The following is an 11539-nucleotide window of genomic DNA, read 5'->3' as shown; positions in this document are numbered from 1 at the left end:
TATTTTTTTGGGCCAGATTTTCGGCTATATATATATATATATATATATATATCAATCAATCAACCTGTCAATAAAACTTTGTCTCGCTAGTTTGCAATTTGCTTCGTTAAGAGAAAATAATACAGAATAAAAAATAAAGTATATTTATTTTTTATTGAATGTTATTTTTTAATAAAAAATTGTTAGGATAATATAATTTTTAATCCCTAAACTTTCTTACACTTATCAATTTAGTTATCAAATGTTAACTTAATACAACTTAATCTTTATATTTTATTAAGTTAAAGAATTATAAAAATTAATTTACGTCAAGTGAAAAAATTATAAGAATGGAATTGTTCTAAATCATTAAATTATAAAAAACTGAATTGTTTTGACTTTCAAGTCACAGTTTAATGATTAAATCAATAATTAAAAAGTTTAGAATCAAAAAATATATCTTTTAAAAAATTATTTTGAAAGTGAATAATTAATCACTCTTCAAAAAATGATATTAAGCAATTTCTCAAACACATTCACACACAACACAAACTATAAGTATGAGAAAGTAGATATTTTTATTATCTATAATACTCGTATTAAAAATAATATTATTTAAGATAGGATCAGGTATTAAATATATATATATATATATATATTTTAAATAAAATTTGAATCTTGATTTAATATATTGTGAAAAATTACACTATTCCATAGGCCCAACCCCTGCAAGTATAAGAAAATAGAGTTGATGTAATGATGTCATAGGCTATGTTTTTGAGTTCCGAGAAGGAAGCATTGGTCTTAAGAGTGAAAAAGCCCTGGATATTATGGAAGATGGATGGTTGGATTCAACTTCCAAGTGAGTGTGTCCCATGAGAATTTTTCTCTGACTTTACCAAATTTCTATGAATGAAGCCTTTTTCTATTTTTGGGCCTAGGTGACTTGATAATAGAGAATGGATTTCTTATATTTTGCTATTTTTTTATCCAATAAAAATTTGAGTAAATTAATTGAGAACTTGTCAAAATGAGGGCTTGCCCCTAGACTGATTGTATTCTGCGATCACTTACAGTTATCAGAGATTTTTTTTTTTCTGGAAGAAAGGAGAGGAAAAAAAAAAGCAGTGAAAACCTTGAACAATTAAATGTTCATTTATACACAATTAAAGATTTATTAAATCATTTATGCAAAAATGAACCTCTAGTTGTTCAGGGTTGTCACTATTTTTTCTCCTCACGGTCCTCACTATCTCCCTTTTTTAATACAATATTAAAGATCATTTTTTGGTAACAAAATGACGTTTTTGTTCGTCGATTACACGTACGTTGGGCTGCTGCCTCGACAGAGCTGTTTAATGGGGCAAAAAAAAGTGACCTTGTCGGGCTGTTGTCATTATCGGATTATCCAATCCAGCAAGAAGGTATGTGAAGTGTCAAGTATCATTTCCCTTTGTTTTGCCAAGAATATAATAAATAAATATTTAAAAAAATTTACAGGAGATCTATTAAAATGTATACTGAATTACCGAAACAACAAATTTTCATGGAATCTAAAAAAAAATTATTTGACTAATAAATGATATGAACTCACGTAAATTTTATATTTTATATTTTATATTTTATATTGACAATAATGTCGAATATTGATGATTCATAGCCAAAATTTGCAAAAGCACAATCCACTCTTAACCTGCAAAAGACCACTGTTAGTTTCATGGATAATACTAAAACTAAACTCTACCTAATGCTGATATGTCATTTAACCAAGTACTGAATTGATTAAATTCATCCACTCCACAAAAGAAAAATATAATAAGACATTACATCTTGTCATCAATTCCAGGGCAGTAAGCGTTGTCAACGGGCTGCATAGTAAACGTTTTCCCCCCCTCTAAAGGCATTGAGTTTGATTATATCTCAACTAAATTTATTCTCCTGTAACCCCCAAAAAATTGCCCAATTTAACACCCCATGATTATCTTTATATGACAACGACACATAATAGTCATTTTTTCCATTCCTGCAACACAAACAAAACCAAGCTTATCCACATCCTCCTCTTACCCCTGGCTCATCTCCCAACCTCTCTGGGACTTGAATACACACCTTTCTACGCCCAATTTCTTTCATTACCAGTAGCTTTCAGGCGCAGACCCCAAATTGGGACTTGAATACACACCTTTTTAACCCAATTTCTTTCATTGCCAATTGCTTTCAGACCCCCCCTTCTCTCTCTCTCTCTCTCTCTCTCTCTCTCACACAGGAAAAGATAAAAGAGGGCAGCAGTTAGATAGGAGTTGAGTAAGAACACAGAATCTTTCAATTTAAACTAAAAACTAGAGTTCAGAATGTAGTGCAGATCTGTATCCTACCATTCCATCTTGCTACAAAAAGAACAAGATAGCCGCTGTAGTAAACTTCTAAAAAAAAAAATCTATTTTCATTTCTTTTTTTTCTCCCTCCTTTTCCCCTCATCTTGTAGGGACTACCATGTTCCACCAGTTAGCAGGTTATCACAAGTTATATGCAGCTATGATCACCTTGAGACGAGGAATGTACAAACAGCAAGCATGCTAAGTCTAAGTTATTATCATCAGCAATTATCTCCCGACTCCTGAGTTCAAATGAATTTTGCCAGTTCACTGCGTTCTTCGTTCGGCCATTGGAGCTGAACTTGAGCAATCTGTCATTCCACCAATCGGTTAATCAGAATGAAACTATTAATGTTACCAAGAGTCCAATTTGTATAACAACAATAATAAACTCCAAACTCAGAAAACCGGTTTACTTGAAATTTTCATGCAATTAAACAGGGATACCCTTCCAAAAACAACCATTCAGCGTTGAATTATTTTTCACTAAGGGGCACAATATAAATAGCTGACATCATAATCAGTCTCATCTTTGATCCTTCTATTATTTCCATTAACGGACAAAATTGAACAAGAATTAGGTCTTGATCAGATATTCTGGATGCTATCTGATTCCGATTGCCATCTTTTTCTTTCGGATGGATTTGTTACTTTTTTCTGTAAAAAAGAATGGTCATCGCCACCGGGGTTGTTTCACCATGTTCATCATCTAACAATCTACCTAACAAGTGTAACTCCAAAAATGCCATTTTCTGTGAGAATTCCTTGACAAGCCATAGGATAGTTACCAACCGTTCCTTGTTTTCATACCTTGATTTGACAGAGATGTAGAACCCTCAGCCACAGCAGGCCCGGGGACTTCTGCATTGAAGCCTGGTGCATCAGTTGTTTGATCATGCCTAGGAACTTCACAATTCAAGCTTCGCAAATGGTCAGTTTGATCATCAGTTGGAAAGCCAGTTCTGGAGCAGGTTGCATCAGTCAACTTTCCATCCAATGAATTTGGTGTCTCATTTTTTTTATCATCATCCTGATTCAAAGAAACAGCTCCTGTTTCTGGGTTAGCAGAAAGTACCTGCAGGATAATCAAAGATGAATAGAGAAACCCTCAGCAAGAGCAGACCAGTATTACTAGGGATATACATCGTATTTGGCCATTTCAGGACCTTAGAAACCAACTAGACTCACTAGATCATACTTGTGCATCACATTCTGAGGTCAGATTCATGGTATTTATATAGAATGTAAACTTTTCGTACATCACAACTAGAACTAAGCAAACAACCCTTTATTTGGCAACCCCAGGGACATCAACTTGCCAATGAAATCATAAAAAGAAACATTTGACATAATTTAATTCTGTCCAGACAGAGAAATTCTACAATGATAAACATCTCATAAGCATTGAATGGACTAGATCATGAATGATCAACCACATTGCATGGGAGGAACACTTCAGGCAAGTTCAATAAAATAGATTTCTGCTATAAGTTAATAGTAGGAAGCAGAGCATCATTCACAAGGTGCGTACATACAAGACCATCTAAAAACGCTTCACAAAGTGAAAACAGTAATCTCAGGCACGAAGGGCCTGTTTGGTTTCTGTTTTTAAAAACAGTTTTTTGTTTTTAAAAACACTTTTGGAGATTGTTAAGCGAGACCTTTTAATTAACAATATTTTTAAAAACTTAATAAATGATAGAGCACAATGGCATTATATAATCCATGTAGCCGACTCCACTTAGTGAGATAAGGTTTGTTGTTGTTATTTTTAAAAGCACAAAAAAAAAATTGTTTGGAGGACAATTTTAAAGCAAATTGTTTTCAAAAATGTTCTCATTTTTTGTTTTTAAAATCAAAAAAATAGAAACATCTTAAAGCTATTTTCATTTTATTTTTCTTTTTTCAAAATATATTATATTTGATTATTGAAAACTACGGTTACCTTAACTAATAATTATCAAAAGCCATCACCATTAATTTCCGGTAACCATCATTATTGACAAATTTTTTAATTCTAAAAATTTTTAAATTAATACAACCAAACAAATTTTCCTTTCATTTTGCTTTGAAAAATAATTTTAAAAAATATATTGCAAAACAGATTTTAAAAATAAAAAATAAGAATAGAAACTAAACAGGCCTAAATATTCGTATTGGTAGTAGTTCTTTCAAAATTCCAACAATGTAAGAAGCAACAAAGTGCGTGCGCACATGCTGATCACACATATAAATGATACCAACTTCCTATCAATTATAAAGCCCAATCGAATCCTTAGGTAATCACTTTTTCTTAACTCTGTTTCTATTGGTCAATCTCTGCCAGTGTACAAATAAAATATTACAAAATCAGTAACCATGCCTGCTTCAAGGACTCTATCCAACACAAGCACGAATTTTAAGGGGGGGAAAGGAAAAAAGAAAAGAAAACTTAACCTTATGTGGCTCAGAAGCACCAGCTGTTGTATGGATGCTTGATACAAGAGGAGCAACAGCTTCTGAGCGGTTCCCATGACCAACATTTGTCATTTCATCTGGCCTGAGCGCTTTAGAAACCTTTAATTTGTTCGGGCGTGTACTAGTTGTGATAGAACTACCGGTCTCATAAGACATCCTTTTCCTGTTTTAAGAATTAAACATAAATTAAAATAATTTTTTTTTCTACAGAAGAGCATGAACTGTTAATAACAAATTGTCCATTGAAAAATAAACTGAAACAACAACTTACCTACTGCTGGAAGCATGAATAGATGGCTGCAAAGAATTTGGTTTGTTTAAAAACAGAAATCCACGGAGAGGCTTTCCATCAATAACAGTTTCCATAGCATATCCTTCTGGAATGCTATCAGTAAGCTTGGCTTGAAAAATTTTCTTTCCAAGAGGCAGGGATTGATTTACTTGGATATTTTGTCTACCTGCAAATATTATACTGGATTTTCAGCTGTCAACTAGAGGTACTTTGAATATGAATAAACTACTTTTAATATCACTTTCCATTATAAGTACTGGAACGTAAATGATCCAATTTCATCAACTACAACGCATATATTAGTTGGAATCACTGAAATACCACACTGACACTAACTTAACCGAATGAATAATATGACAAATTTAAAGAAGAACAAATTTAAATGCACGCCTTCAATTTTAGCCAAATCACCCAAATCTTTATATGACCATGAACAACATAGCAATGGGAGAACATGTACACATAAGCTCCAAATATAGTATGAGGAACTTCCTAAATCCTGCCAATAGAATTATGTAAAAGTGTAGCCCGTTGCAAAATCAAAAATTAGATTATACCATATCTCTGAATCAGAATTTCCATAAAAGACACAAATTCTTACTTGGCTGATTAAAATTCAACACTGTAAGGGGCTGGCTAACATCAGGAACTCCATATCTAACAACACCTCGGTTTTGAACAGTATTGAGGTTCTGTTCTTGGCATTTCAACTTCAATTGCTTCCTTAAAGATAACTTCTCTGGTCTCTGTTCTATCTCCCTAGCAAGACCTAAAAGTCAGAGCAAATAGAATTATTGAAAGCAACAATTTGTCACAAAGTTGAGTCCCCCACAACTCAGTGCAACTAAACCAGTAAAAATAAGAGTTCCTGAACTTCTTTTTTAATTAATCATAAGCCCAAAATCACACATGAGGATTCATTTTTTCACACGCTGCAGGAGCTAGACAGTCTGTGCTTCCATAGTAATCCCAACTCTCTACAAGACAGTTAAACTTCTCCATATCAGAAGCCAGTGAATTTTGCTTTTGCTCTTTTATTTTAATAGGTCAGTTTTCTACTAGTTAGACATCAAATTTTTTGGAACACTGAGTTAGCATTTCAATATTGTTTCATTGTTAAGTGTTTCCTGTGACTCTTCCAATGAAAGAAAACAAGAAATTAATTGGCATCACTCAAGGAATCGATTACTTATGAATGTATGACCGATGAAATTATCATAAATTACGGTAAAGTGCTTTTATGAACTTTTGGGTTAAATTACTATCTTGAGTATTTCAAGCACATAACAATTCACATATTTCATATTATATATTTGAAGCCATATAACACTAGATCTTGCAATTTGATATGATTTACAATTCAGAAATAGGCTTCACAATTTATGGTGTCAAGACTGGACAACGAAAACCTAATAAGCCAATCCAAATATCACTTGTTCTTGAAGTCGGATTGATATCACTTCCAACTTTGACCACGTTAAAGTTTTAATAATCACTACAGTAAGTAGTTAAATTGAATGTTTAAGTGGTTAGCTGATAAAAATAAGTGTTTAATTTCATATTTCATATTTCAAGCACATAAGAATAGACATTCTTCATATTTTCCATTTGAAGCTATATAGCATTAGATCCTACAATTTGACATGATTTGCAAAATTCACAATTCGAGAATAGGCTTTACAATTTATGAGGACACGATTTGACAACTAAAACATGATAATCTAATTCCAAATATCACTTTTTTTCAAATAGAATTAACGTCACTTCCAACTTTGACCACATTTTAAGTTATATTAATCATTACAGTAAGTGGTTAAATTAAATGTTCAAGTGGATAGCTAATAATGGAAGTGTTTGATTTGGTACTGTTAAATGAAACCTGATTTCGTTAGTTAGGTTGTGTTTACTGCAGAAAAAGTATGAAAACCAGTTCAAGTACCAGTGACGTCATAAGAAGCCTAGTTGTCAAAAATTTACAGAAATAACAATATGCAAATGTTACTGAGTAAATTAAGTAATATATATATATATATAAAAGAAACTTTGTTGAACCTGTGTATAGGTAATACAGATCATCGAGGGCCTCAAGACTTTTATTACAACCACCAATGAACACAAGAACACCACCTATAATTGGGTCCAAACAGTCACCAGATACAGAAAATCTAGCGCAAGGACTGTCACCTGTAGTTGCCACCTTGGTCCAAAGACCAGTATCTGCACCAAATCAGAGTTGAAGTATGACATGAAGGTTAAATAAATAACATTAAAAATATCTAGCTAAAGTTTCAGATCTAAAAAGATGACATATAAGGTTAACTACAAAAATCGATTAGTGAGAATTGAGAAGTGACCAGTATTGAAATGGCTACCAATATCAGATTTCTAGAAAATAAAGTGCCCTGCTTCAAAAGGTTCAAACGACAGATATGATCAAATATCTTACCAGGAATGTTTAAAATTCTGCACCGAAGGAAACATGCAGGAAATAATATTGTTAAAAGACATTGACACACACACCTTTCCTCCATGGAGCCAAAACTATCTACCACCGAGTGTTATGACAATGATGGAGCTGTTACACTACTAGTTTGAAGTTTTTTTAAACAGAGTTTTTCATAGTAAGGTTCTTCATTTGTTTAAACAACATATCAAGAACAGAAATTTAAACATGAAAGTATTGGGATAGCTATAGTAAACATACCAACATCAAGCATATAAAGATCATTATATAGACTTTGGGAATCTGTAAATCCCCCAAAAACAAACAAGTTCTTGCCGAAAGAAACTGTAGAATGACCAGCCCGAGGCGGTAACAACTGGCCTGATGTATTCAGCTCCCTCCAAATGAGAGTATCTAAGGATAACAAAAGATCCAAAACAAATCATAAAGATGCATATTATAACAAATTAAAATATATTTCTATGAATTACGGATAAGATACCAGCATCAAGGATATGGACATCAGACAAATAATAATCATGTCGATCTTCACCACCAATCACAATAATTTTGTTTTTCCAAGATGAACAGGAATGGCTGTCACGGGGAGATGGTGGAGTGCCTGATGTTGCAGCACACTTCCAAACAAATGTCTCTAAAAGTGAAAGCAGAGGAATTATCAGCATCTTTCCAATCAACCATCTAATTCAAAGCTACAATACCGAAAATTCCAGCAAGCACTGTTCAGGTTGAGGGGAAGGTAAATGGGAACTAAAATGTTCCGGATCTCAAGCTTTAAGAACTCCAACATGCAATTAAACCCCAACTTTTCACTAAACACACAGCCACAAACTCGAGATTCCTCACAAACTTTTCATTCCTGACTAAAGTGACCATGAAGTTACAATTAGTCCTGCGTATTTCCAAGTTCAAGAAAACGTCCAAAAAATAATCATTAAGGATTTCGTTTAAAATATGCATGTATGTTAGCCAATTTCATTATACTTTTGCCACCTATTTGCGATTTCACATAAGATATTATGGATATAAATTGTGAACTAGCCTGATTAATAACTGGCAATATGCTCATGAAAAGTCACCTGTATTCAATATGTACAGATCATTATAGTAGACCTCATTGTCTTCTGTAGATTTTCCACAACCGCCAAATATGAAAAGCCGTTTACCAACAAGAGCAGAACTATGACCCTCACGTGCCTCTGGTCCCTCTCCTCTTATATTTGGAGAAATCCATGTATGTGACGCTAAAAATGATTTAACATCAGTAAGTACTAGATGGTGAAACGAATCAGTTAAGAGATTATACACACAAAACATAGTCAGGCATTGGCAGCATAACATTCTCAGAATTCCTTGCTAAAGCTGTGGTTTCCATCACCATCATTTTAAAATAAGTGCGGGACAGAACTTGTACAGGCAAACATAAAGTATTCTCAGAATTCTTTACTAAAGCTGTGGTTTCCATCACCTGGTAAGCATTAGTTTTTGGTTTTCAAGCCATAATTGGCATATGAATTAGACCGACAAACTCCAATAGTGAAATAGCAGAATGACGACTCACAAGTGTCTAGTATGTGCAAATCTCTAAGCGGGCTCGTCCCATCCGTACCCCCAAACACAAACAGATTATCACCAACAGCAGTACAGCTATGGCTGTCCCTAGGAGTAGGTGGGGTGCCTTTGATCAATGGTTGGCTCCAAGTCTGCGTGACTGCAAATCAACAAAGAGGAATAAAATGGACAGTGTTCACATCGAGTTGCCAGAGAGCTAGTAGTTCATTAATAAATGAACAAATACATCAAGCCCATACAAATATAAACTAAATCGCTATATAAAACCAACCACCAAACAACGTATCAGACACATTATTCTCGCATTTCTAAAGCCAATAAAATAAAGAAATAAATATCGTCAGAAAAGGGACAAAGAAAAATGCAACCCCAAACTCGCAAGAATCCAAAAAAAGAAAAGAAAGACAGAAAGAAACTACATTTTCTTATAGGACACCAAGTATCTCGCTGAAAGACATGGGAATGAATCAAATAACAGAAAAATGCCATAAGAAAGACGAACAAATCCTCTTAGAAGCAAGAAAACTGTGATTCGAAAGCATGACAGCATGCATGAACCTGGATTTATCAAAAGCTTTTTTTCACATTTCATCTCAGAAAACCGAGTAAACAACAATGCGACGTCAATGGGCAAGAAATTTCTTATTCCAGACAAGATAGCGTGAAAACAGATAAGACGCAAGAGATTACAGTGTAGACCCACCAGTGTCGAAGACGTGCACTAGGTTGGTCTGACAGTTATCTCTGCCGTAGCCCCCGAAGACATAGAGAAGTCTCCCTCCTTTGATGGCGTTGCAGGTGTGACCCCACCTCCTCCCTGGCCCAGAAAACTCATCAGCACCTTCTCCTTGACCCTGTATGGGCTTTACCTGGACCTTTTCCCACCTCATTTTCGAGATTCAATTACAACGAAGCAATTGCTGAGGAAAACACAGGAAAAAATAAAAGAAAACTGAAGATTAGGGCGCCGAAAGTGAGATTATCGACCGGGGGTTGCTGGAGCGCGTATTTTCTGAGAATTCATTCATGCAACAGAAAATAAGAGGAATAATAATAAATATCCTTGGAACTTATGTCAGGAATAACTAATTAAAAAAGCTCTTGAATAAATAAAAAAGCCTACTTGAATTTTAGAATAATTGCTATTTTAGAATAAGAGTTTTGATATCTTTAGGATCATGATTTAAGACGCACAATATTTTTTTTGTCCGAGTCCTCCATCGTGAGTTTGGTGGGAAATAGGAATAAAACTCTGAAACCGAAGTGTCCTATTCGGATCATATCACAGCGACACTGCGAGAGTAAAAATGGTAAAGATAGAAAATGATAAAGCCACGGGCAGGGGCTAATGGAAAGAAAGACAGTTGAAAATACAAATTGAATAAGGAAAATTTTGATTGGTGGCCTGTGGTTAGGTTAGCAGTCTAGTGGACTAGTTAATTGTTGTGATCAATGTAACTGCGGACTGTTGATAATTAATATTGGCTTTAAAGTCCATTTTTATCCATCGGCTATGCCACAACACTTAATGTCCTAAACTCTTATTTAATTTAATTAACCCCTTGGAGTTTCAACAATGGATCACCCATTATCCTTCCATTAAAATGAAGCTAATGCAGAAGATCTAGGTTTGGCTAAAATTAGTTACATAAATTGAATTAAATACTTTTTTTTTCTATCTTTACAGGAGTGTATTCTTTGGAATATAAAAAAAGAAGCGGGTAATACACGATCACATAGTGTCCCTTGGCAAAAGCTCTTCACTCACATGTGTTGAAATATTTTGAAAGAAAGATGGAAAATTATTTACTCTAAAGATGATATTCATGAGAGGAACATTGTTTTCACCAACATATAAAATATTTTAATGATCAATACCTCCAATCTAGAATTAATTTTTTGACTCAACAAGGTGATAGAACAAAAGCCAAATGGTTCCATAAAAAAGATTGGGTAAGACTTGATATAGATAGCTCTGTCAACAATCAAATGGCTACTTTTTGTGATGATCTCATTCGAGATAACCACGGTAATTGGATCAAAGGCTTCTCTAAATTTTTGGTTACCATCCCAACATTACGGCTAGACTTATGGGCATTCTTGAAGGACTCAGTATTTGCTGGGCTAAAAAGTTTAATAGAATTAATGTTTATTCAAATTCTACTGAAACAATTATGCTCATACACAATAAATTTTCTAATACTCATTCGCTTGCTGCTTCTATTAACAAAATTAGAAACCTTTTATGCATGATTGGACTATCACTTTTGATCACATTTTTAGAGAGACTAACAAATGCACAGACTATATGTCTCATCAAGCCTTTTCCAACAACTCAATTGTTCAAATTTTTAATAGTCAACCTTCAGATTATAGTAACTTTTCATATGCTAATATGAT

The 11539-nt window shown here is 33.8% G+C and overlaps 1 protein-coding gene across 1 annotated transcript; it reads right to left on the bottom strand.

Moving 5' to 3' along the window:
* Positions 1–2279: 2279 nt before the first annotated feature.
* Positions 2280–10203, bottom strand: LOC129320989 (tip elongation aberrant protein 1-like). The gene is made up of 11 exons (XM_054966707.1): positions 9843–10203; positions 9129–9278; positions 8647–8811; positions 8049–8201; positions 7808–7960; positions 7156–7320; positions 5705–5872; positions 5083–5269; positions 4791–4974; positions 3165–3429; positions 2280–2665 (listed from the first exon to the last, which is right to left on the bottom strand). The coding sequence occupies exons 1-11, from the start codon at positions 10027–10029 to the stop codon at positions 2622–2624; spliced, it is 1821 nt and encodes a 606-aa protein (XP_054822682.1). The 5' UTR covers positions 10030–10203; the 3' UTR covers positions 2280–2621.
* Positions 10204–11539: the final 1336 nt, after the last annotated feature.

Source organism: Prosopis cineraria, unplaced genomic scaffold, assembly GCF_029017545.1.
Source record: "Prosopis cineraria cultivar Desert tree isolate PC_DT_omini unplaced genomic scaffold, ASM2901754v1 PC9, whole genome shotgun sequence".
In the NCBI taxonomy this organism is placed as follows: domain Eukaryota; kingdom Viridiplantae; phylum Streptophyta; class Magnoliopsida; order Fabales; family Fabaceae; genus Prosopis; species Prosopis cineraria.
This window is presented reverse-complemented; position numbering and strand designations above follow the sequence as displayed.

Excerpts from the sequence above, each read along its gene's own strand:
- LOC129320989 (XM_054966707.1), bottom strand. The coding sequence starts at position 10,029 with ATGAGGTGGGAAAAGGTCCAGGTAAAGCCCATACAGGGTCAAGGAGAA. Across the intron at positions 7,321-7,807 it reads TCTTTATATGCTTGATGTTG|ATACTGGTCTTTGGACCAAG; the intron begins GTATGTTTACTA and ends GATTTGGTGCAG. Across the intron at positions 5,873-7,155 it reads TCTGTATTACCTATACACAG|GTCTTGCTAGGGAGATAGAA; the intron begins GTTCAACAAAGT and ends TCTGACTTTTAG.